This window comes from Otolemur garnettii, unplaced genomic scaffold, assembly GCF_000181295.1.
Source record: "Otolemur garnettii isolate 467f Iridium unplaced genomic scaffold, OtoGar3 scaffold00075, whole genome shotgun sequence".
NCBI classification, from domain to species: Eukaryota; Metazoa; Chordata; class Mammalia; order Primates; family Galagidae; genus Otolemur; species Otolemur garnettii.
In genome coordinates, this window is record NW_003852470.1 from 740218 (window position 1) to 766486 (window position 26269).

At 57.3% G+C, this 26269-nt stretch overlaps 2 protein-coding genes across 2 annotated transcripts in view; one reads left to right on the forward strand and one right to left on the reverse strand.

Moving 5' to 3' along the window:
* Window positions 1–10478: 10478 nt before the first annotated feature.
* On the forward strand, window positions 10479–11676 carry NKX6-2 (NK6 homeobox 2). The gene is made up of 3 exons (XM_003794048.1): window positions 10479–10959; window positions 11031–11203; window positions 11419–11676. The coding sequence occupies exons 1-3, from the start codon at window positions 10554–10556 to the stop codon at window positions 11671–11673; spliced, it is 834 nt and encodes a 277-aa protein (XP_003794096.1). The 5' UTR covers window positions 10479–10553; the 3' UTR covers window positions 11674–11676.
* Window positions 11677–13315: 1639 nt separating this feature from the next.
* Window positions 13316–26269, reverse strand: part of INPP5A (inositol polyphosphate-5-phosphatase A) — a 199025-nt gene continuing 186071 nt past the window's right edge. The window contains exons 13-16 of the mRNA XM_012807802.2: window positions 18395–18506; window positions 15666–15734; window positions 14788–14875; window positions 13316–14698 (exon numbers count right to left, since the gene is read on the reverse strand). Coding sequence (XP_012663256.1) covers window positions 14795–14875; window positions 15666–15734; window positions 18395–18506 — 262 coding nt within the window. The 3' untranslated portion in view covers window positions 13316–14698; window positions 14788–14794. The remainder of the gene's footprint in view (window positions 14699–14787; window positions 14876–15665; window positions 15735–18394; window positions 18507–26269) is intronic.

Genomic DNA, 26269 nt, shown 5'->3' on the forward strand with positions numbered 1-26269 from the left:
AGAACCAGGTGTGACCACCCTGGCTCTAGCTCCCCAGAGGCGGCAGATCACTCCATCCCTCTTACCCAGAGTGGTCCTCCCCACCCCCGTAGCTGCCTGTTGTCCCCTTAATACCCTCTGCAAGTTCCACTGCTCACAGGAGCTCGTCTGGGGCAAGGAGAGAAGATTAATTTGCAACCTGTATCACCCTCATTTGACCTGGACATTGGGGAACCCTCCCCAATCAGGGCTCTCCCAGGGTCTGTGGGGAGCTCTAGCTGGACACAATACCTTAGTGTCATGATCACGGCAGCTCCACTCCACGTGCTCGGCTGCCTTTTGCAATTACTATGAAGTCACAGAATTGCCGGTGGGATCTGCAGGCTCTAGAACCGGTTTTGATCTGCAACTGGAAATTAAAATGGAAAACCCTTCGGTCAGATGGAGCCCATGCCAGGTGGAGAAAAGCCACCCACTCTGACAGGAAACTGGGCCCTGAAGGGTGGGGAGGGCTCAGGCCCTGTCTCTCCCTGCTTTGCCCTGTCCTGGAGCAGACTGTGCTGTTCTGAGGCAGCTCAGCTCAGGCCAATAGGAGTGCTTTGGTCACCTGCTGCTGTGTGGCCCTGCTAACAGTGCTGGGGGCTCATGGCTGAAAGGGGATTCAGCAGACATTGGCTGAGGAGGAGATTGAAGGACATTAGTGGAGAGACCCTTCCAGGTGGCTCCCTCCAGGGCTGCTAGTGTGGGCCATGGGCTGGGAGCTCGGGGGCATCAGAGAGGAGCGCCAGCAGACAGACACATGCACTGTTCTGCTGTCACTAAAACCATCATGGGATCATTCTGGAGTCCCTGTTGGGGGACTCTGTGAGGCACCAAGATGGAAGAGCATTTGACAACAAGGTGCTAGGACCTGGGGGTGGAGGAGCTGGCCTGGTGTCCAGGAGGTGCCAGCTCTGGTTACATAAATGAGCTAAAGATATCCTGTCTCCTCACAGCTGGCCAGGACGCCAGTTCAAAAGCCTAAAGGCACCAAGCCCCAATTTGTGCACATTGTCTACTTTTCAATATACCACACGGAGCATGTTTCCAGCTGCCCTGCACCTGCGAGGCAGCACCCAGACTCTGGACACTAACCAGACACACCGGGCCCAGGACGTCCCCTCCCCTGGTGGGCCCTCTCTGCTCCCTCTGGGAGGTGTCCTGCTTGGGGATCCCTGGGGGCAGTCTGTCTAAGCACTGCCCAGTGAAGCTTGCTGTGTGCACTGTGTCACCCCAAGTCTTCCGTGACAACCTCTGACAGAGGGGCAGCAGCGTGAGGGCTGCAGCCACAAACATGAGTCATGTGGAGAAGTTGCAGACTTCTAGGGATCACCATGTGGCCCATTTCAACTCAGCAAATTGATGAGACAATGAGAGAAGCTACAGCCAAGAGCAAAAGTTGTCGCTGAGGGTCAGCTGGGTGCTGAGTTGTGGGGGAGGAAATGCCACCAACTTGTTTAAAGGGATGAGATGGACTTGGAGGCATAATGGGCAACAGCATTTGGATCCAAACTGCCCAGTTAGTGTCCGCCTAACTCCTGCTTTTCCACCACTGCCATCTGCTCAACTGTGGCCAGAGCCAGCCCAGGGCTCAGGGGCTGCTTCATGGTTCAGCCTCCCCCTCTGTGATAGAATTTTATCTACAGACCGAGAGTCTTTTCTGGGGCTGTTAAATCTAAATACCTGTTGCACCTCGCCACAAGTGCGCTCACACACGTCCACGTCCACGCCCCATCACGGCAAATAAGAGCCCTCCAGGGACTTGCAGACCACACCTCTCCTTCCAGAGGGGGCACTGTGCTCCCTTCCTAAAATGTAGCCTTTATCAGTTTTATTAATAAAAACAAGACACATTCATAGGGAAAGAAGGGAACACACAGTAGGGAATATGAAGAAAAAATGCAAGGTTTATCCTCACCCCCTGCCCTACAGGGTCCATGGGACAGATGGGGAAACACAGTGAGTCCCTGGTGACAGCGATGGGCACACTCCTTACAGGGGCACATCAGATGTGTCACCATCTGAGGCCATTGCCACCCGCTTCACCTGCATTCATGGGTGCCCTCCACCCCACGTGAACCCCTCACACCACTGTGGCCCCTTATCTGCTTTGGGGAGACTGTGGACGTTTCCTCTGTGAATGCTGTTTGGTCAACGTTTATACCTATGTCATGGTGCTCATACGGTCTGTTTTCAGCTGGTGAAAAGCCAGCTGAACCACTGTGTGCCCAGCACGTTTCTCATTCCCAGGATGCTGCTCTGCTCCGAGAGCCTGCTGACCAGGGGAAAGGTAAGGAAACTGGCAGGCCCAAGGGGTTCCAGGAGGCTCTGCTCAGGCCACCACAGTCCCGTGGCCCACCTGGGTGCCACAGAGGGTGAGTCCACTCCTCCCAGGAGAAGCACGCACAGCACACGGCTTGGAGGTGCACTGCCTCACTGGGAGGGGTGGCTAATTTTCCTAGATCAACTTCACTAGATATGACCGTCATCAGACTCCTTGGTAGACAGAATGCTGACACGTAGGATGTCCTCTGTAGCTAGGGTCACATGCCCAGACCAGGACCACAGGGCCCGTGACCCCCTCCCCAGCCTTGCCCCAGAGACAGACTCACCTGAAGCCTCCAGCCTGAGGCCTCCATTGCCAGGCCAGACAGCGTTTCTGAGCAGAGCTGCACTTTGGCTGGGTGCCAAGCATCATCATGGCTGGTAGGCAGCAGCTGGTGGAAGGGGACGTTCTTGCCAAACCCACCACCCAGCAGCCTCAGCCAGGGAGCCCGGAGCCACCTGTGCTCCCCCAGGAGCACAGGGCTGCTCGCATGGCAGATATGGCCCCTAAAGTCAGAGGCACTGCTCTGACAGGGTGCCCCGTCTACGACAAACCCTCCTTTCCTGTGACAGATGCCTCTGCCTGCCTACCACCCAGGACCCACAGCCCTTGTCCCAAGTCATCTCCTCCCTGGCACCCAGGCCCTGCCCCTAGCTCTCTGTCCAGAGAGCTCTGCCCCTCCTGTGCACCCTGGGCCCAGCCCTGCTGCTGGGGGACAAAGGCCCCTGCCCTCCAGGCCTTGTGACAGCCCCCAACCCCACAGGCCCTGGGGCTTAGCAGCTCACTTTTACCACCCTTACAGTCTCTGGAGCATCCCTAACACCCCACCCTTAGAAGCAGGCCCCCAGCTACTTGCTGGCTGCACCCTAAGCTGTGACACGTTGGTCACGGTAGGATGGCATTAATTTGAATGCCACCACCAGTGGGTCACCTCCCAGCCCGTCCCACCCAGGCAAGGCGCTGAGTAAAGACCTGGGGAATGTGGTCAAAGATGTTCCAAGGGGAGAGCTCAGATGGCAGGTGCCAGGAGGGCACAGGCCTAAGGCCGCCCTCTGGCAGCCCCTCCCATAAGGTACACAGATGTTGTTGCCACCGGAGGGCCATGGACACTACCTGTCCTCAGCACCAGCTCCCGCCAGGAAGCCCCAGTGTAGCCACAAGCCCCTCTGGACACCCCTGTGGGTGAGTGCCGGTCTGATCCCATCCGAGGGTCAAAGTGAAGGTGGTGAGAGTGGGAGCCCCACACAAATCTCCCGCTGGGCTCAGCACTCAATTAGCACATGTGGCGCCTGGTCAGACGCCCTGGGAGGCCCTGGGAGAGAACTCATTACACACGATTGCGCATCTGCTGCCCGAGAGGCCCTGGGGAATTAGTGCTGAGGGTGATTTACAGCCACATCTCTTTGTCCTTCCTGAAGGAGACTGAATTCCTGGGGCCCCTTAGAAGAGCACTCCCCAGGGGCTGTGTGGCTTCCCCAGCAGCCTGTCCTCTGCCTCCTGCCTCTGTGGTGCACCAGCCCATCTGCTCCTAGGAAGTCCCCTCTGGTGGTCTGGGTAACTGTGGTCTGACCCCACCTAGCACAGGGCACATGGGAGGCAAGGCAGTTTCCAGCTTGGGTTCAGAAGGTCCTTGGGCATGGTGTGCCCTGGCCGGCTCTCCTCAGCCAGAGGGGGAAATGGCAGATGGCCAGCCGGAGGTCACAGAGGGGGCCAGAGCCCTTGTCCAGTCTGGCCTATTTGGATATGGCTGCAGGGGACCAGGTGGGCACAGGTTTCCAGTCAAGGAAAACACAACTAGGAAAGGCCCCCAAAGCCAGGGGATAATAGCCACCTGTTGTGTCTTTGGTCTGGACCAGACTCACACCAGACCATGAGAAGGGTGCTCCATCCTGGAGTGTCCAGCTGCCTCCCTTGGACCCATCTGGGCTCCTGGAGTCATGGTGCCCAGAGGGGCCTGGGAACTGTGCTGGACACTGGGTGGGGGAAAGCTCTCCCCAGCTAGCTGTGGGACATCCGCACAGAGACGGAAAGGGCCAGGCAGTGAGTCTAGGCCAGGCCCAGGGGCAGGGTCCTCAGTGCCCTGGGAGAGGTGGGAAGTGTCTGCTCCAAGAAGGGACCTGGAAAGACAGGAGGGAGAATGAGTGGGGAAAGAGGGGATCAGACGCACCTGCTCTGCAGGGTGTGTGTGGGGGGGTGGGAGGTGGCAGAAACCTGAGATGTGCCCATGGGTAGGACAGCCCAGCCCTGGTGAGCAAAGAGACTTGCCAGAGATGGCAGTCATAGGACATCCACTGGTAGGGCCAAGAGTTCTTAGGTACCTTGCAGCAGCAGCAGCCTGTGGATGTGTCCCCAAAGCCTTGGGTTGAAAGACACAGCCCATACAGTGAGACACTGTATGCCCTGCAGTTCTGGGAGACCAGTGTTTGCTCAGAAATGACCCATAACATGGCTGACCCTGAGGAAAGACGCCACCCGAAATACTTCTGTGTCAGGTCTCAAAGTGCACATGACGCCCCCCTGCACGCTCAGCACTGTGTGGCATGAGTCAGGTCTGGCTTCTCCTGGCACCCACAGGTCTTTCCATAGAGAGCAGGGTCTCTGCACCTCTCAGGCAACCTGAGCTTAGAGGATGCCTGCTGGGGCCTCTGGCTGGCCTAGCCACACATCACTGTAAGGGCCCTCCTGCTGTCCCTTCAGGACCTGCCAACCAGCTGCCCTTTGTCACCAGCTCTGTGGGTGTCCTGCTACTCTGACACTGACCCTGAGAGCCAGTCAGGCCCTGGTCTGTCCCCACCCAGCACCCCAGGAGGAATGTACTTTGTACCCTAATGGCAACATTAAGGACCCCTGGGGCTGCTGTGGCTTCCCATTTGACTTCTGGCAGGGTAGGCCACCTCCCAGTACCACTGGTTGGCTTTGGTGGTCATTCCAAACCATGGGCATACAGGGACCTCAGAATCCTTTGCCTTGGAGAGCTTAAAGACCCTCAGTGCTGCCAACTCTCTGAGGCTCTTCCCCATCTCGGGGTGTGGGGGCTGTTTTTGCTGTGCTGCTAGGACCCAAGGGTAAATCTCAGTGGGGCACTGAGTCTCAGGGCCCATCCTGCTGTGGAGGCTGCCACTCCTCTTCCTGCCTCCTTCCCCACCTGGGACACCCGGGGTGAGGAGTTGGCACTCTCACCATCAGCGTGGGAAGCTCACAGTATGGGATCCACACATGGTGAGCATAGGTGGCTCTTGGGGGCAGCTCAAAGCATTTCCCTCCTGAGAAGAAAGTGGAGCCAGCTCAAAAAAAAAAAGGAAGAAACTCATGTTTGATGGTGGGAACTCAAAGAAATCAAAGGAGCTGGTGTAAGGGCTGGGGGTGGGGGGCTGAGGGCGGCGTGAGGCTGGGAGTGGGGGATAGGGGTCTACAAGGTAGGACACTCTCTGTCAGTCCTAGGCTGTGGGTGGAGCATTGGGCCCAGGAAGGCCAGAGGGGCTGTAGAGGCTGGACAAGGCCAGGCCAGAGGGGGTCTGGGGGAGCTTAGGGAGCTGTCCCTCCCCCAGCACCAGCTGTAGGCCAGCCTGCTTCCTGCTAGGGCAGGGTGAGCTGCCTGGGTGCCCCTCACACTCCCAGCCTCATCCTCAGCTCGCCTTTGGGCCCTCTCCCATACACCAGTGTCCCTGAGTCCCCGGGCCTGGCTGGGACCTTCTGGGGAGAGTATTGCCCACCTGGCTTCAGCTGAAGTTTCCTCCCTATCCTGACACAGCCCCCATCGGGAGAAGCAGCCTCACTGTCCCCAAGGCTTTGTCCCCAGCCACATTCGGACATGTTGGCAAGTAAGCAAGAGGCTGTGGGTGAAGGTGCCTCCATGGCCCAGGCTGAGGGGCACAGTGGACATGTGGCCCACAGCTGGGCCCCAGCTGCCTAGGCTCAGACAGGGACACCCTCCCAGCTCAGGAGGCTGAGGCAGAGGGGTCCCAGACTGCCCTTGCAGGTTCCTCACTAGCCCATCCACACCTGGGCAGCCCCTGGGCTGTGAGTGAACATACGGTGCCCTTCTCCCAGACCTTACATCAGGCCTTGGGGACTCCCTCTGAGCCTGAGGCTGTGGGTTCCTCCATTCACTCAACAGCATTCCCTCAGTTGAGACCCTAGCAGAGAAGGGAGCCACATGCAAAGACGGGAAGAGTGGGCAAGTGGCCGCGGAGCGCCTGGGTGGGACTACTGGGGCCTAGGTGACATGGGTGTAGCCCACTGGGCAGTAAAGCAGGGGACAGGCCAAGTCAGGAGGACTAGCATGAAAGAAACTAGGATTCCGCCCTCAGCTCAGAGGCTGTGGGGGTGGGGGTCAAGAAGGCTTCAGGTCTGCCACAAGGGCGCTACCAAGGGGTCAGGGCTGCCCACTCCCCATCCCGGTCCTGCGCTTGCACCACCGCTGCCTCCAGCTATCGCAGAGCCACCCGCAGGGCTCCTCCGAGGTCCCCACTGCGGAAGAGGACGGCGTCTCCCACCCAGGTCTGGGCCCCAGCTCTGGAGGGGTCTCGTCAAGCTCTGGCTGGTCACCCCAGCCCTCTTTTCCATCCCTGAGACCTCTTTGCGGCAGTCTCGGAGGTCTGCCTGGCTGTCTCCGTGGTCCTTTTGTGTTCTGGCCCTGTCCGGGAGAAGTGCCCGCCGGTGCGGGGCCTCGCTAGCTTGTGGAGGTGGGGAACTTGCTCACACGTGCGTGCAGAACAGAGCCAAGGCCCTTTGCAGAAGGTTGCCCCAGGGACCCCAGCCCCCCCGCAGGCTGGTCAGGGGCCCGCAGCTGCTTGGAGACACTTGAGCGCTCCCTAAGGGCTGCGTGAGATCCTGTAGCCGCCTCTGCGCGGGAAGGCAGAATCCCAGCTTCTTTCGTGAGTCCTCCTGACCTGGCCTGTCCCCTTCCCATCACCACACACAGAGGGCTTGGACACCTGCTGACCCAGGTGGCCCTCCTCCCCAGAGCACCTGCCCTGAGCCACCTCTCACCCAATCAATCATTCCCTTCAACACATGCTGTTAATTATCCGCCCCAGGGGAGCTGGGGCACCCGGAGGCAGGAGCTCACTGTGTTCACGTTTCTCTCCAGCCTGGCACGTAGTAGGTGCCAACAAATAAATGCTGAATACATAAAACAAATGTTGAATAGTCTCTGCCAAATAATACACCCTGCATTTTTCAACGATGAGCTCCGTGTGCGTGGAAAGTGCTGCAGCCTTCCTTCCGGACCTCTTCTCCAAGACCAGGAGGTGGCATCGCGGAACCTCTCCACGGCTGCGAAACGCGGCTGTGGAGGGAGCCGGAGGCGTCCGCACCTCTGTAGGGGGCTCTCCCCGACAGCCCCTGGAGGAGGGGGCAACTCCTTTGACCTGAAAGAGAGAGCGGCATCTGGTGCCGGGAAGCAGGAGGGGACACCAGAAGGCCCAGAGCTGGCACGCAGGGAAGAGAAGGAAGTGAAGCCGTTACAGTCCCGCTCATAGTACCGGATGGGGGGGAACCCCACGGGAGGCGTCCAGCGATCTGGGGCACAGATTTAGGAAACACGGCGCACCCGCAGGACAGCGGATAGCTCACCTAGCTATAAGATTGTGTGTGGAGAAGGGATTGCCCTTAGCCTGCACCTCTGGCACGCTCAACTCACTCTAGTCCACCCTCCCCATCCTGCACTCTGGGACTCTTCCTGCATCCCTGGCCACTGGCTCCCGGGTTGCAGTGCACGCTGAAGCTGGTGGGATGGGCAGCCCCACTCGGGACCCCATGCGTTTCGTTCGCAGCCCGGGGAGGACACAGCAGCGCAGAGAGACGCCGATTCTCCTGGGCGCACGGCAGCGCCTCAGGGTCTCTGCTCCCTAGCGGTAAGTCAGTGCTAACCAGGCCCCGCAGAGGCGCAAGAGTAGCCCAAGCGCGCCCCACCTAGCGCTTTTTCTGCCTGTGCATCTGGGTCTCCGGAAACTCGAAGGAGAAAAGAGCGCACGTGCCGTCCACCCTAGAGCGCCTTTCCTGTCCCTATTTGGGCTACCTGCGCCCTTCACGGTCCTCCCCAGAGGACTGAGTCTAATGTCTGCCAAGTCGCGCAGAGTGGGGAATCTGGAGGCCAGAGCCGGCCCCGCCTCACTCGGCCCCTCCCCTAAGCCGACAGCTTTTGCTCCAGACTCACAACTCAAGCCTTGGCGCGCGCCTTCGCCGAGGGGGACCCCATAGGGGCCCAAATCTTACCAGAGAAGGTTCTCCCTGTGGCCGGGCCCTTGGAGCACACACATCTCAGGCGTAAGTCTCTGGGCTCACGGACTGGGTCCCGACCGCAGCGCAGAGGTCTTCAGGGCTCTCCTGGTGCCCGGACCGCGCTCTGCTCTTGCTGGTCTCTGGCCGACGGCCAAGCCCAGTTGGATTCCAGGAACGGAAACCCGTCCAGATACGCAGGATGAGTGAAACCCCGGTGTTGGCCAGGCCTCATTCCACTTTCTCGGAGACCAACGCGGCTCGCCGCGTCTCCAGGGCAGCCCCGTGCGCGCACACATGAAGCAAGGGCGACCACAGAACTGACCCCCAGTCCTGGAGGCAGTGGCCTTCAAAGCAGAGAGCTGGAGGTGAGCCCTGCGGCGCCCAGCCCCCACGGCTGTCTGCACTAAACGAAAATGGACCTAGGAGGGAAGTGGCTGGAGTGGTCACTAGACCCCTGCCCCGAGCCGCGAGGGTGGTCATCTTCCGCAGCACCAAAGTCCTGGCGACCGGGGCAAAACGAGGAAGTCGTTGCTCAGCGACCACGGAGAGGTGACGTCGTGCGCACAGCCCCTAGCCACGAAGCGGTGGTCCATTTGCACATTCGCGGGTCATAGTTTCCACCGGGCAGCGGATAACAGTAATAGTCACCTCCTAAATCGGTATGTGACACCGCCAGTGAGGACAGGCGACAATGCCCAGCCTTGGCTCAGCGCCTGCCCCTCCGCAGGTGCTCGACTGCCTTTCATTTGGACCCTCACAGCATCGGACGAGAGACTCTTCGTGTCCGAAGGAAGGCCCCAAAAGTGGGTCTAAAACTTGCGCTTCTGCCCACTGGCTTAACCGCGCACCCATGTCGAGCTCCTGAACGTGGTGCCCCACGCGCTCCTGAGCTTTGGAGCTCTGAGGGTGCCCGGGGCTCTGGTTCTCCCGGCTGAAGCTTCGATTCCGAGAGAAAGCCCGTGGGCGGAGTCCTGGGGCCTGGTCTCAGCACCAGCTCGGGTTACCTCCCAATAACTCCCAACAGGAGACCCGAATCCTCACGGAGACTCCCAATGGGGAGGTCCTGGCGGTCCTTGTATCCCCACTCCGAGGCGGGGATGGGGAACCGCCCTGCAGGGCGCGAGTGCAAGGCAGCGCCTGGTGCTCTGGGACCAGGCTCGGTCCGCCACCAGGTTGGCTGTTTATTGGTCAAATTCCTGAGAGCCAAGTCTGGCCTTTAAGACCGAGAACTCCGAAAGCTGGGCTTCCTCCGCCTTTCTGCGGCCCGGTTCCACCACGAGAACATCTGCAAACATTCTCGGCCGCCCCACACCAACGGGGACCAGGGAGGGTACGGAGTGACAGGGAGGGGCCGGGCGGTGGCCCCGTCGGCACTACCAAATCTCTGCTCCCACCGCGTGGGGCTCTTGCTCAAATGGGACGCTGTGAGCGCGTCGGCTGGATTCTCAAATCTGCATTCTTTCCGGCGATAAAATATGTTGTCGTATTTTTTCCCGATTTCCCATTAAAACCTTTGCCTAACTAAACTCCCATCCAGGGGATTTATTTCGTCCCCTGGGAGATAAATCAGGGGGCAAATTTACAGCCCCGGAGGCACCTGCCGAGCTAATGGGCCCTTCATGGAGTGCGCGGCCGGCGGGGGCGCGCGCAGACGGGCGGGGCGCTGGCCAATGGCCTGGCCGCCGGCGCCAGCAACCAATCAGCGCGCGAGCCGCGCCAGGGGCCCTCGGGTTATCAGCGCGCCGGTCCCGCGCGGCGCCGCTCCGACCGGTCCCGGAGCCGCTGCAGCCGCCGCCCGCTGCCTCCCTAGCCACTTCCCTTCCCGTGCCTGAGCGGCCCGCCCGCCGCCCGCCTGGGCCGTCGGCGTCCGCGCCCCGCGCCACCCTGCAGCCGACGCCCCCGGGCCGCGCGCAAACTTTCTGGCCGGCGGGCGCAGGCGGCGGCGGGGCCCGGATGGGCGCTCGGGGCGGCGGCCGCGGTGCCCATGGACGCTAACCGCCCGGGCGCGTTCGTGCTGAGCAGCGCGCCGCTGGCCGCACTGCACAACATGGCAGAGATGAAGACGTCGCTGTTCCCGTACGCGCTGCAGGGCCCCGCCGGCTTCAAGGCTCCCGCGCTGGGCGGCCTGGGCGCGCAGTTGCCGCTCGGCACCCCGCACGGCATCAGCGACATCCTGGGGCGTCCCGTGGGCGCGGCGGGCGGTAGTCTCCTGGGCGGCCTGCCCCGCCTCAACGGGCTCGCATCCTCTGCCGGCGTTTACTTCGGACCCGCGGCCGCCGTGGCGCGCGGCTACCCCAAGCCGCTGGCGGAGCTGCCTGGGCGTCCGCCCATCTTCTGGCCCGGCGTGGTGCAGGGCTCGCCCTGGAGGGACCCGCGTCTGGCCGGCCCGGGTAAGTGGCCCGCGCGGGGCTGCGGGGTGGGGCGCGGGGTCCGGGTCGCTTTCACCCGCCCTCCTTTGCAGCGCAAGCCGGCGGGGGCCTGGACAAGGACGGCAAGAAGAAGCACTCGCGACCGACCTTCTCCGGCCAGCAGATCTTCGCTCTGGAGAAGACTTTCGAGCAGACCAAGTACCTGGCCGGCCCGGAGCGCGCGCGGCTCGCTTACTCCCTGGGCATGACCGAGAGCCAGGTTAAGGTGAGCGCGGCCAGGCCAGGGGCGTCCCCTGCGCGGGAAGCAGACCCCGGCTGCCCGCGTCCTGCGAATGGCCGCCCCGGAGGCGCTGCTGCTGAGCAGCCTGAGCCTGTCCCTCGCGCCCGCACGGACGGCGGGTCGACCCGGGCCGGGCAAGGGTCGCGCTGCCGAGGGTCGAGCCTCGGCCGGCGCCGCTGACGGTCCTCTCCGACCCCCAGGTGTGGTTCCAAAACCGCCGGACCAAGTGGCGCAAGCGGCACGCGGCGGAGATGGCGTCGGCCAAGAAAAAGCAGGACTCCGACGCCGAGAAGCTGAAGGTGGGCAGCTCGGACGCGGAGGACGACGACGAGTACAACCGGCCTTTGGATCCAAACTCGGACGACGAGAAGATTACGCGGCTGCTCAAGAAGCACAAACCCTCGAACTTGGCGCTGGTCAGTCCGTGCGGCGGCAGCGCGGGGGACGCCTCATGAGGATGCGGCGGCCAGGCCAGAGCAACCAGGGTACGGGACGCGGGGCGGCGCCCCGACGTGAGCCGCCCGCGCCAGAGTGTGTATATATATTTTTGCAGAATAAGTTATAAAGCAGTCCGGCTTGGGCTTAAGTGTGCTGAGACAGTTCCTCTGCGTGGGCGCAGGGTTCGGCTGCGCGTCCTGGGTGGAATCACTTTGTATCATCAATAAATTATTTAACACGTCCCGGTCGGAGTCGCGGCTCCCAAGGTTGCACCGCGTGTTTCTTGCGTATTGAGCCCAGAGCGAGGCGCCCCTGAGCGGCTAGGCCACCGTGAGCGGGCGTCAGGGAAGCCCCTGCCAGGTCGGGGTCTGGTCACCAGCCCGAGGGGCCCCTGGTTCTGGCGAAGGTCAGGCTGGGCGGCTGCGCGGGATGGCAGTCCGGCCCCGCGTCCCGCGCATTACAGTGCGGAGGCCGCTCATAGGAGTGCGGACACTGCGATGGCCGCGCGTTAGGGCAGCCTGGCCTGCGCCCCTTGGCCGCACAGGCAGGAGCTGCAGCCGGAGCGGAGCTGCAGGTGCGGTCGGAGGCTTGGGGCAAACTCAGACACACTTGGGGGCTCTGGAAAGGGCGGGTAAGGGCAAGCCGCCCCCGTCCCTGTCAGCCGTCCCTTCTCTGCAGGGGAGCGCTGAGTGCCTACACGTCATGCCGCCTAGTAGGTGCGTAGTGAACCACATCGGGTGAAATCAGGTTTTAAATTCTTGTGCACAGCGGCCCTTCAGCTACCATTCTCAAGAGACTTCACTGGCAGAAAGCACTATTTCGTTCAAAGTAGGACTGCAGAGAAAAAGCCAAAATAATTTGCCTGCGCAGGGATGAGCGACCCTGAACCTAGTAGAGTCCGGGTTGAGGGCGGTGGAAGGCATGGCCAGAACATCGGGTCACCCGGGATTGACTGCTGGCCCCCAGAGCGCCTCCCGCCTGAGCTGGACAACGGACCACGAGCACTGCAGCACCCCTTGGCCCAGCCTGGAGGACACAGTCACCCTGGCACCTCCCCGGCTTCCACCACCAAGTAAGTCACTAGTGGGGCGCTGAGGAGCTACCAGCGCAGCCTTTGGGGGAAGGCTTTGTAGCCGAATCTTAATGGGCATAACTGTGGAGTTTTAACTTCAAAAATTAAATGTCAGTAATTATAATACTGCAACTGTAAGATTTCTCTTGGAAAGCCTTTTGAAAATGTTAAAGGAAACATAAAATGTTTAAATTTGTTTGCTTCTTTTGTCACATGGCTGTACCATCAATTTTCAAACCACTGTCAGTTCACTTTAAAAGGAAGTAATATTTAAAGGCACCAGGCCTGCTACCCTGCGAGCTTGTCTGGTCCAGTTAAGAGCACAGGAATTGCTAGTTTTACAGTTCTGAGGAAAGCAAAGCATTTACACAATCCCATTTATAAATAAATGTTGAGGGATAAATCCTTTACTACTATAAGCCAAAAAGATTATTTTTCTACTCCCAACTAATGGCTAAATGTTTTTGCTAGTGTCTGGTTCAGTGACATTCCAGGAGTCCTAATGAGGGTGTGAGAAGGGCCCTCCCCTTGCTCAGCATTTCAAAGGTGAGGGGACAATGGAAGGAAGCGCAGAGCCCAGGCAGGAGTTTTGTCACCAGGATCAATTTTATTGCTTAGGAACCAGAGCAGTCACTTCTTGAGGCCCTCAGCGACCACAGCTCAACAGCTGAAACCGCTGGACAGACTCGCCCTGTGCCCGGACTGCGGCCGCTCCGACAGTGGCCGTGGCACTACACAGGCTGACCGTATCATCAGGAACACAGAATCGGCAAGCAGACACCAAACCACTGGCAATGGTAGTGATTTATATAAAAAACAAACATCGATCTAACGCCTTCACCCAGTCCAGGAACTCTGTAGTGTTCTAAAGTAAAATCAATAAAACATACATTTGTGTTTCGTCAACAGACTCTCTAATCGCCTTTTAATGCTATACTTAGTGCTAGGAGAAAAATATTTGCAACAAGGTTATTACTTAGGTTGTATATAGCAGAGCAACCGAGGAAATGTACAGTTTTGTTTCTCTTTAATATTCTTATATACAGCCCATGTTAAGAGCAGTTCGCACTGGAAGCAGACTAGGCTATTTCTATTTCTCCCATGATATTATTGTTTAACTGTAGAATACTTGGCACCATAAAACAGTAACAAAAGACAAACAGTTTACAAAATTCTTAAAAGGTACACCCAGGCTAGTTCTAAACTTTACATTCAGCTCTTGCTATTACACAGAGAAAGGCAGAGGGGTCACAGGCGCCAGCAAGTGCTGCGGAGGCTTCTGCCCAGGTGGGCCTGCAGCTCACACTCGCCCTCTGACCTCGTGTGTGGACAGACGGGAAGCTGAACTCCTAGATGCCACTTCTACCTGCTGATATGACACTCTTGTGCATTCATTCTGGAAAGTATATTTAGCATAAGTTTTGGTAAGACTTATAAATTATTTTTAAAAAGTATATATTTATATATATTTATATATATAAAAATGGAAAGCAGCTGCAGTGTGATTCAAAAACCAAGTGACACAGCACAGAGGAAATACCACGAGGGAGGGCATCGGAGGGACAGCAGGAGCACCGCCCCCACCTCCCCAGCCCCGGACACGCCTGCGCCTGGCAGGGCCGCTGGCCTCTGGGGGTCCCTGTGCTGGAGAAGCCCTCTGCGGACGACCACAGACCGAAACTGGGAAGTCTAAGGTACAGATTTCTTTGCTGTCTGTTAGAGTTTTGGCAACAGGACTGTGACTTATTTAAAAAACCCAATATTTCTACTTATGTCACATGAACAGACAAGACAGTGAGGTATGTGAGGCTTTTCCGGAATGGTCCGGAGGCTGAAGCGAAGTGTGGGGCCGGCCGTCTAGCAGGTGGTGCTCGGGCGGGTTTCGATGCAGCTGATAAGAGTACACGGTTCAGTTTACTGCTACAGGGAGGTCTCGCCGAGGACCCTCTCATGGCGCTGGCATCTCTTCCCTGTCATGGAATTGGTAATTTGTTAAAGGAACAAACACACCAGGAAAAGCTGCAGAGAAAGGTGACTGGAGGGAAGGAGGCATATTTACCACCACGTCACTGCACAACACAGCACTTGTGCACATGTGCATGAGGTTTACCTGCCCCGGGCGCGATGCGGAAGGCCAGGAACACGGGCTGCGGGGAGAGCAGAGGTCAGCATGTGCATGGAAACGGCAGCCGCACCCCCCAGATCCCAGACCCTGCACCTCAGGAGGTTGGCTTCACACATGTCCAGAGGAACTGATGAGCAGCAGGCCAAGCTGCCCTGTCCGGGGGCTGCTGCCCGGCGCCAGCCTCAAGAGGCCTGAGATGGCCCTTCATGTCACCTCCAGATAAGAATTAATGTGAAAACTGATCTACATCAATGGGGGGTGCGGGGGAGGGGGGGAAGAGCTGTGCCTTTAGATCTCCCCCAGAGGGTGTGGAGACATCACATGAAGATGGACTCAGAGCTCATGGTTCAGAGGCCTTGAAGGTAGAAGTGAATTCATTTAATTTGGCTGAAAATGGGACATGACCTGTCACCTGTATGGGGCTGTTCTGTTTTAGGTACAGTCACCTGTATAAATAATCTGTACAAGTAATGGTGTTATCCCCTAACCCCCTGGGTCTGTGATACTTGTGCTCACCCGACTCCCCACTGCAGATGGTCAGTTTAGCACAAGAAGGCCCTTAAACGGTTCAAACACACTCAAAAAACAGCCTTCAGAAATAATCAGCTGCAGATACACTATTTTTTCCACAAATAGGAAATTAGGTATCATATTCTGTTGTGAAGTCTTTTTCTGCCTTCTTCCTGCCTATCTATCTTTTGGTATTTTGTTAAAATTAAGTAAAGACCAACTTGCTTACTCCGTAGTCAGACTAAAGAGCCACAGCCTGCTGCCCCCCACTGGCCCCCAGACCACAGCGCAGCTTATGTCACCTTGTGGTCTCCCATGCAGACATTGGGCCCAATATGGTCGTAGGTGACAACCTTCTCCTCGCTCTCCGACTGGGAAAGGAAACAGAGAGAAGCCGGTGTTAAGGGTGCTGGGGGCACCAGGCAGGTGGGGGGGCCAAGAGGCATTGACAGTGACCCTGTCACCTGCCCTGCCCCCTGTCCCTTGGGGCTCTGCTGGCCCCTGAAAGATAGCAGCGAGCCCATGGACGCAAGTTTCTGGTGGCCCTGGCTACTCTGGTAGAAGAGGAAGCCTACTTCTAGGAGGACAGGGTGGGGCACCAGGACCCTGCTCATGGGCTTTCTCCTTTGTGACCCTGGCCATGCTCCTGGATTCCTGGGAGGTGGGGCCCCTCCATGCACTGCAATCAGCATAGCTCTAAACTTGCCTCTCAAGCACACCCCTGACAGGAGCAGCTCATCTATTTCCCATTTTCTCTATTTGCATTTGTGTCTGACAGCCTGTTCCATTAACTCAGAACTCTGTTCAAAGGGGGACACAGGATTCCACACCACCACACAGAGCCATCTGTGCATATTAATTAGCCTGAGGGCCTTTCACGTGGGCACCATGGCAGAGTTTGTTGCTGGTATCCGTCAGTTCTGGCAGGGCTGGAATTTTATATCCACAGCTGAAGGTTTCGAGACTATCAAGTTAAAACTGAATCATCTTTAACGCTGTGGGAGCGTGAGGTCAGATTGACTTTCCCACACAGCTGCCACCAGGACGTGTACAAACACGGGCTCAGCGCCGCACGCATGAGCACTTCCCATCCTTCAGGGCGAGATGCGCCTCCTCCGAAGTGGGGAAACATCCATCAAACGCAGCGTGGTAATTTACAAAGGCAGCATAAAATTGTGAATTTTCAACTGCATAATCTTTGGACAGATAAACAAATTACCACAGGCGTAGGCAGAGCGCGGCACAGCTCGCCGAGCATTCGTCACCGAGGCTCCCCGGCAGCCGGCCGCCTGCACCTCAAGCCACCTTTGGTGTTTGGGGCTGGGGAGGCAGAACAGAGCCCGTGATGAGGTGACGGGGCGTGTCATGATGGATGATGCCACAGAGGCGCCCATGGTGGCGATCTGCTTGGCCGGGTTGCTGGCCGCCTGCTGGGCAGCCCATGGAGAGGCCTCCAGGCTCTAGCCCCTCACCAACCTGAGGGGATGGTAGGGCTCTTGTCTCCCACCATCAGGTTAAAACATCAAAGTCTGTGTCCAAAGGCCCAGAGAAGATGTGAGCAATAGGCTATGTTGCTGCCCACCTCTGAGCTGGCTAAAGTCTCAGCCCTCGGTGCAGGGACGGCCACTGGCCCTCTGTTCTTAGGAAGCTGGCTGCCAAACACAGGCTTTGTGATATCAGACACTGTTCTGCTGGATGGTGTGTGTCTTTCCACTGAAGCCCTGGGAGGTTCCCATTCCCACAGCAGCCCCAGCTCCACACACCCTGCTGCTCAGGGCCAGCAGGCGGGGGCCTGTGGACACTGTGTGGCTGTCCTGTCTAACTTCTGCATGGGGCCAGAGGGCAGGGCCGTGCCCAAGGCCTGGCTGTTTTGGGGCTACGGCCAGTGTCTGGACAGCTTCATGCAGTGAGGCCTTGCCAGGGTGGCCCTTCCTGGGTATCACACCTGGGCACAGGCCCTTCCCCAAGGCCAGAAAGCAGTGCTGCTGTAGCCCTCACGCTCATCAGAGCCAGGCTTGCTGCAGGCACAGGGGCTTCTGGCCAAGAGGCCCTGGCCTCCAACCCAGGTGAGTGCCTAGCAGATTCCCCCCACAGCCAGGCCCTTGGCAATGCTGGGCCTAGGACACTTATAGCACGTGAAAGGGTGGCAAGGCAGCTGGGCCCAATAGACACAACCTCTGGAAAATCAGGCTGGTGGGGTGTGCAGGCACTGCCCTTCCTGAATGGGTCCCCTGACCTCAGGAAGCTTGCTGCCCCCAAGGACAGAGATTATGATATAGGGCTCACCGTGAGGGACCAGGGTCTGGTGCCATTTGGCACAGGGCACAGTTGGCAGCTCAGGGTGGCTGGCCTGACATAGTCCCTTGCTGAGGCTAGGGGCTGGATGGGGGCGTCTTACGCCTGCTCTGGGCCAGTGAGGTCTGGAGGACAGAGCCTGCAGGCCCCAGGCCCACTGCAGGGCAGCTGGAGTCTCCAGCTGCCTGGTGAGTGCTGGCCCGTGGCATGGTGCTGAGAACCCTGTATACCGTGATTGTGTGTTTCACTGATGGGGTTGAGAAAACCACTCCTGATATTGATTTTTCTGAAAATGCTCCTTCTGGTTAAAGTGTGGGGACTGAAAAATCACAGAGATCTGAAAATTCCCTAACACCACTGCACTAGGTTATCTCCTGAAAATGTCATCCACTCATTTTTAATTTATGAAGCCCAAATATGATTCTGGCTCTGACTTACAAGGTGGAAAAATAACTATAGACATTTCTACCATGTTCTACAGCCAAAAGCTCTCTTATGGACAAGAGCACATTTAATTCCCAAGAACACAACAAACTATGATTTTAAAAACACCAACTGATGACCATTTGTGTGTTTCAGACTCAGAGAGACTTGGGCTGGTCACAGCCCAGAGATGCTATGTCTGCCGTTGCCTCAAGTCTGAGCACTGGCCTGGAGGTGACCCAGGACAAGGACAGCACTGGGTCTGACCTGGCTGCCTCGGCCTCCCCGTGGGCCCTGGGCAGGGCACACTCACCCGCAGCACCAGCTCCTTGGCGGACGGGGACATGAGGATGCGGTCACACCAGGCCGGACAGCGGGTGTTCATGTACTGCTCACCCCGGCGGGAGTCCTCGCTGTACGGGTAGCTGGGGAGACAGGCAGAGGGTCAGCGGGCTCAGTGCTCTGCCCCAAGGTGCCTGCGAACGCCCAGAGTTATCCACAGAAAGAACGCACATGTGCAAGTGTCTAGAATATGAAGCAAACTCACAATTTAAGTTTTTAATATCAAACTTAATTTTCTGTGAAACTAGATTTTAGTTCTCGTATGGTACCTTCCAGTAAACTCATCCTTTACAGAGGAAACTGTCGAGCTGTGTTTGTTTCTTTTAGCTTTTACTTTCGAGGTGCAATGATAACCTGTGCTGGGCGAGCAGCACCAGGCGTCATCTGTCTCAGCTTGCTGAGCTGCTGACTCTGCTGGGACCCTCCACCCGGCCATGGTTAGAACACCTCTGTGAGCAGTGATGCAGGTGTGTGGCTGCGCTGGCGCCTCCCCTCCCACAGTGTCCAGCCCCAGGGCTGTTGCTGTAGTGGCATGTGACCACCCCTCTCTGCCCCAGGCCTGCCCACCCTCTGTGGCTCTGGACAGGGGGCTCCAGCCACCACAGCTACCACTTGGCCCACAAGCGAAGCCCCATGGCTGGAGACAATGCAGGTCAGGCATATGGAGTGACGTGGCTGAGCATAACCTACAGCCTGTGGCCCTGGAGGACGGCCCTGCCCATGCTGGCCTCACGGTCTCTCCAGACATCAGGCTCCACCCTCACGGTGCAGTGACCCATAGTACCTGCAGCCTGGCGCCACGGCTGGGACATGCTGGGCTCTCAGTGCTCCCAGGGGCCTGGCAGGGTCACTACACTATTTGAGGATGAAAAACCCAACCCCTTAATGGGTATTTTGCTTGAGAATGGAGTGATGATAAATGAATCCAACTTAAAATGAACTTTGTGGAGAGCCCTTAGCTGCATCCTTGAGTGGGTGTATCTATTTATCCACTTTTTCTGATGGGGGTCTCGCTCTGTCACCCAGGCTGGAGTGAAGTGGTGAGATCACAGCTCACCGCCACTGCAAACTCCTGGCCTCAAGTGATCCCTGTGCCTCAGCTCCTGAGTAACTGGGACCACAGATACCACCAGTATCTGGCCAGCTGATTTCTTTCTTTCTTCTTTATTTTTTGTAGAGATGGGGTCTTGTTACGTTGCCCAGGCTGGACATGCTGCCTCTTACAGCCTTCAACAGAGCCTGCAAATCCCCCAGTAAAAGTCTAGCATGCATCTTCATATCACAAGTCTAAAGTTTCTGCAGCCATTTGTTACAGCATCTTAGTCTGTCAAATGTTTGCTGGGTTTAGCTGGAAAGAATATTACTCATTTTTCAGGTGGTTTCTGTGGCCTTCTGGGCTACTCTTATCCTCCCCAGGCCTGGCCCTGCCAGGGAGGCCGTGTGGCCCACCTTGTCCTTGACATGATTAGGGCTCAAGAACATGCCTTTGCCCTGCCCTGTCCTCCAGAGTAACTGAGTTCTATGGCCCTGGCCTCTTGTAGGCAAACATTACTTTACTTAATTAATTCAGATGTGGTTAAAAGAGAAGCCGGTCTGGGCCCTGCTGCCCTCCCTCTGAGGCCTGGTGAACAGCCCCAGAGACCCACCACCCCTCCCACAGAAGCACTGACAGGGCCAAGTCTACCTGTTCTTGGAAATGACCAGTTAATGCCCACTTACCCCATGACACTGTGACCTCTGCAGGCCTGGTGGGCTCACCTGAGGTTGCCCTGTGACGCCTACAGGGTCCCCGTAGACTCACTCCCAGGGCCCAAGCTGCATGTAAATGCTGAGTTCTGGGCGTGAATAGCACAAAACATGACCCAAATAAATCTGTAAATGAACGGGCCCCACTTCCCACACCTGATGAAGCTGGCAGGAGGCCCAAGGTGCCCTCTGTTCACAGGACCAGGCTCTGATGGCCATCACTGCTCAGACTGAGGGGGTCCACTGAGGAGCAGCAGGGGAGAACAGGGGCACCCAGTGAGGTGACCTCAGATCCTGTCCACAGCTGGGAGGGAGACACAGAGAGGAGGACAAAACTGGGCCTGAGGGTCCCTGCCTGGGCAGACAGCAGGCCCCACCTCCTCAGCGCAGGGTCCTCTGACACCCCCAGAGCTGCATGGTGAGTGCTGGCTGCAGCCAGGCCCAGGAAGTCAGTGTGGAGCTACGATCACCTCCCCTACCCCCCGGCACGAGGTGCAAAGGTGATTAATATGGGCACCATGTGTGTAGATTTACCTGTGAGCAAACCCGCCAGGGTGTGGACTCAGACAAGGGGCCCTATCTCTGGCCTGTACAGCCCACAGCGTCATCAGCATAATTAATGGCAGTGGTGATAAAAGGAACAATTGCTCCCTGTGCAGCTGCCACGTCCCTTCCTCTCTGCTTCCCCACCCCCGTTCCTCCCACAGGATGTGAGCAGTGGCCTCTCTGCCAGTCTGTGCAGCTGACCACTTGCGTACAGCCAGGCTACTTGGCCCTGCTGACAAAACTTGGTCCAAGGGCCAAGCACGCAGGGCTAGGCGGGTTGTGCTGCCCTGGCCCAGAGGCTGACCGTGGATGGGGAGCAAAAAGCTGAGGCACCTGTAGGGCAGGGCTGACACAGGGACACCTACAGGCTTGGGAAGGCCCTCGAGGCAACGGGGCTCACGTGGGCTGGTCAGCTCTGTCCTCCTGGAGGGCGGCAGGGCAGGTAGACCCTCTTGGCTCTCACCTGTAAACAGGTCCCTGTCACTGTTCCCGGTTACCTGCTGTTTTGTATTGGTGACACAGTCACACTAGAAGCACTAAGTAGGGAGGGTGATTTAGCAAGTTACAGGGAAAAGCGACTCTGACTCATGCCCACCACAACAGCGGCATCACTAAGGTGTCTCTGCATCTACACAAGGCCTAAAGTTACAGTGAACAGTCTTGGCCTCGTCTCAGAGACAGCTGCTACAGAAATGCCTAAGAAGGAGAAAATACTGAAATCAGAGAGAAAGAGCTGAACAGTTAAAACCATGGCAGTGCTGAGAGTGTTCTGTGGGAGAGCTCAGCACCGGCACTGCCTGCTCAGGGCACAGTGATAGCAGAAGATGCACGTCCTCACCCCTCACTGAACACTGGGCTGGGTGGACAGTGGAGACCTCCTCCTTTACCAACTTCACACACAACTGGCATGTTACACATGGATCTGTGGACAGCAGAAGTTAAATTCTGGGCACGAGTTTGAAAAGGGATCCTCACCCTTACTTAGCTGTGTTCCATTAAAGAGCGACCTCTCCTCCAGGCTTGTCCAGGGGGCTCAGCCCAGGGTTGTGTGTATTTGCATCTTTTCAAAAGCTAAACTCAGCTTTATTTGGTATTGATTTATTCAACGAAAATAACCCTTCCCTTTGGGGGAGCTAACATGTTTGGGATGGGTGGTTCTTCCCACTCGACCTTCTCTGCACAAGTTAAATATAGAGACAAGTATGGAAGAGCGGACAAAGGACTTCTACATCGTCTAGTTTTCAGTAAATTTCACACTAAAGTATCACAGAGGTGAGGCAGAGCACAGGCCTGCTCTCTTGCCACTGACCAGTCACACTGGGTGGCCTGGCCCAGAGCCTCTGCCCCTGTTAGGTGGGACTGGGACCCCGGGAGCTTGGCCACACACAGGGGATGGTGCAGCCCTCCCTGCCCCAGCCTGATCTGTGCAGGCTATGCTCCTAGATTTATTCACAGATCCACAGCAGCAGCCGTCCGCTGAGTCTCTGGGTGGTGCTCTGCTTCAGCCCAAGCACTCTGGTTTGGCCTAGATCTGAGGTAGGTGCAGGCTTGGGGGTCCCAGGGGGGCGGTAGTGGGTCTGTGTTATTCATGACAACACTTAGATGCTGTGGGCTGTCCTCACAATGTTGAGGAGGTGCTGATGGTGTAAGAGCTGCCCGAGTGAGGGATCTGTGGGTACTGGGCGGGAGCCGTGTGGTGGCCACACACTCAGGGCTAGCAGAGTCGCAGTCCATGAAGCATGAAAGCGATCATGTTCTTGGAACCAAGAGCCTGGGAAATGGGACTTTAGGGTTTAGGAGATGAGTTGGGAGTGTGCACAGGGGCTTTGCTGGCTGCCAGCTGAGCTGCTGCTCCTTCCTGTGGAGCACTGTCTTTGTAACAGACAGCAGCAGGCAGAGTCACGCAGGCTTGGGCGGCTGATGGGCGTTCCTCATGATGGGGTGAGACGAGCCCCTCAGTGGACTGACAGGCAGCATTGGGTGTTGATGACACGATTTAAGGTTTTGAGAAAAGTTCAGCCTGACCCTGTCCCACCTGTAGGCTTCTCCTCTGATGCCCAGGTTTCTGACAAGGGCGCCATCTACCCCAGGGTGAGGTGTGCAGGTGCCTGGACACCCACATGGCCTGTGACCACGGTCTGAGGGACTCGAGTGTGCTGCCACCAACGCTCTGCACTGGCCCAAGTTTCTCTGCGAGCAGAGATGAGGCTGTGGCTTGGACCCCACATGGCAGTCAAGTCGAAGGTCACTGTGTAGCTGGTGCAGAGTAAAGAACTTCACCACTCTGGGGCAGGGGCGGGGGCAGATGCCTCTCCAGAGAGGCTGTGGTGTCCAGCAAGGCCACTCTGCCTCTCACACCCCAAGGGGTGAGGTCCCGGATGTTATCGGCAAAGTCAACTTCAACACAATTCATAAAAAATGTTGACACAATGCCATTCTTCTCACAAATTATTTTTTGTTCAGAAAATCTTTTTTATATAAATGTTATTTATGTTAACATGTAATGGGCTTGTTCCTGTTATGTTAAGATGAATTACTGTCTTAACATCTATGGCAAATATCACCAGATACACCTGCAGGACAAACTCTCCTAGGGCCCCAATGACAGGAAGAGCAGAAAGCATTCCAGCCACGGGGTGAGGCCGGGCCGCTCAGCTTGGGCCCCCTGGGTGATGGCAGCAGCTGTCCAGGTCGGGGGGAACATGTCTTCTCCTCTTCATAACAGAAGGGGTCAGTCACTTTTAATATATGAAGAGTTCACACAAATAGATGAAAACCAACCCCTCCCCCCGACAACCTGTGACCAGCCAACAAATTGCAGCATAGGGTGAGTGGTTCACAGATCGTCTGCTGCTCTAATGCAGCTGGATGGCCTTGCCTTGGTGCGGGGAGGGCCGGGGCTCTGTTGCTGGGTAACTCTGTGAGTCTCCGGCTTTGCAGGGGCTGCCCTGCTGAGGGGCCGGGAGCGAAGGCTCAGCTGGGCCCAGAGGAGACACCACTCTCACCTGCCGTGCAGGGCTCAGTGAGAACGCTCAGTGCCCGGGAAAATGCAGCTGTACTCTGTGTCCCAGTCTTTAGCTCTTTATTTAAAGTCAACGGCAATAATCTCAAAATTAAGCTAAAACTCAGAAACTCCCATCTGGTCATGCATGAAGAGGCAGAGGCTTCTGTGGCTGCTTGTGCCTGGGCCTTCCTGGGGAGAAGGCCCAAGTCTGGGCTGGCAGGGGACACGGGGCCACCCAGGGAACGGGGCAGACCTGGGCAGCATGAGGAATGCCATCCTCCCTTTGCTCACCACAGAAGCTGGTGTGACCATGCACTCTGCACCAAGGCAAGGCCATCTGGCTTCCAGAAGTTAGCATGGCGGAGTTCACACCTGGCTGCCATGCTGTCCACGGCCACCAGCAATCCAAGCATCACTGAGACACCTGGGAACACCACAGGCATCAGAGGCCTCTGTGCCTGGGGTGGGGCTGGCAGGTGCCATCCAGAGTGCAGGGATCAGGCGTGGGAGGCTGGTCCTCCAGACACCACCCTCCTGCTTCTTCTCTGCCCCTTCTTTGTGGTGGTCCTGAGAAAAGGTCTATAAACTAACGTGCCTTTAGGTGACAAAGATCGACGCCTCCAAACACATCTGAGCACCAGCAGCTTCTCCAACACAGTGACAGATGCCTGTGCCGAGCACCCAATCATTGTCACTGTGGAGGGCAGGGACAGACGCCTGTGCTGAGTCACCTCTCACTCTCACTGAGACCCATCTGCCTATGAAATGTCACCGGGGCCATCAGGAGGGAGTGTGTGCCACCACTTCGGGGGAGGATGCACCTTGCAGTAGGGCAGGTGGGAGCTCTGTGCCCGTTCCTGCCCGTCCCTGCCTGTGGCCTCTGCCCATGGAGTGCCCAGCAATGCCCAAGGTGCCCTGAGTCACTCTGAGCGGTGAGGGCCCCTGAGCCATGGGACCAGGGCAGGGACTGAGCAGCAGTGATGGCAGCAGGAAATTGCACCCGGCTGCTTGCCAGGTTGTGGGCGTTCCCTCCCACTAGGATGAAGTAAAAAAGTACAGATGATTCTGAGAGCAGGGCTGCGGCAGGGAGAGGGCTGAGGGCCCCACCTACTCGCACGCCCACAGAGGGGCAGAGGCCAGCAAGTCCTCACACCCCCACTCTGGGAAGCCCAGACACACTCAGCAGTCCTCACAGCCTTCCTGAAAGCACCAGGAAGGCCCCAAGGGGGTGGGGCACAAACTCTGAGAGCTACATCAGCAGTGAGAGTTTCAAATGGAAGATGGGTGGTCTTGGAAACACGGAGCCCTGTCCCAGAGGCAAACGGCTCAGAAGGCAAAAGTCTCTTTTACAAAGTGAAAATGTATGGGACCAGACAAAGTCTCGGGGCTGTGTAGGCATCTGGTATGGAGAGCACCACCCAGGGCTGCCCCAGTGGCCAGTGATGGGCCCCCTGGGCTATGCTAAGATCACCCGGGGCAGGGCAGTGCCTGACACAGCAGCCTCATGGCTGCCACCCCTTCCTGCCCAGGCCGTGTCCATAAGGTGGTATCTGCAGGGGTTCTCTGTGGGCCCCTGAGGGCTTGTGTGCCTAGCACGTGGACCTCAGAACCAAGTGGTGATGGCAAAGTCACCTGCCTTCCCACACAGGACAGGACATCTTCGTCACTACCACCTTGTGGAAGGCTCCTCCTGACTCATCTGAAACTTCTCCAGGCCACCAGAGTGCTATGCTATTACAAAGCCGAGCCCACGGCACCACCTCTGGCTGTGGGAAGCATGTGTCACCAAACTCCCTCAGACAGTGTCTTGGGCTCCAAGTCCCACTCTAAGAGGGACTCAGCACCTGTAGCTCAAGCAGATAAGGCACCAGCCACATACACCAAAGCTGGTGGGTTTGTAATCCAGCCCTGGCCTGCCAAACAACAATGACAACTACAACCAAAAAACACCCAGGCGTTGTGGCAGTTGCCTGTAGTCCCAGCTACTTGGGAGGCTGAGGCAAGAGAATTGCTTAAGCCCAGGACTTGGAGGTTGCTGTGAGCTGTGATGCCATGGCACTCTACCCAGGGTGACAGCTTGAGACTCTATCTCAAAAAAAAAAAAAAAAAAAAAAAAAAGAGGGACAAATCCAGCCTTCCAACAGTGGCAGCTGCTATGTGCTGGCGCCTATGCATGGAGCGAATGAACCCAAACCCACCCATGCGCTGCTGTGTGCTCACCCATGGAACAAGCCTCCCACACCCCCATACACTTGAACACACACATACACCTTATGCACACCTGTGTGGTGCACACTGCATACCTAAGCACATGTCACACAGTGCTCACACACCCCTGCAGGTGTGCACATGTATGTGTACATTTGTGCATACACAAAACACAACCACACGTGTGAGCATCCCATGCAACACATCTCAACATGTGCTGCCCCCAGTCATGGATGTGTGACATGTGCACACACATGCAGACCCACGAACCACACACTCACACACCTAGTCCATAACCTGCTCACACACATGCAGACCCACGAACCACACACTCACACACCT

Bases quoted from the DNA above. Each gene is read 5' to 3' on its own strand.
- NKX6-2 (XM_003794048.1), top strand. From the start codon at position 10,554: ATGGACGCTAACCGCCCGGGCGCGTTCGTGCTGAGCAGCGCGCCGCTG. The intron at 10,960-11,030 runs GTAAGTGGCCCG...CCTCCTTTGCAG, and splicing joins CCCGCGTCTGGCCGGCCCGG to CGCAAGCCGGCGGGGGCCTG. The intron at 11,204-11,418 runs GTGAGCGCGGCC...TCCGACCCCCAG, and splicing joins TGACCGAGAGCCAGGTTAAG to GTGTGGTTCCAAAACCGCCG.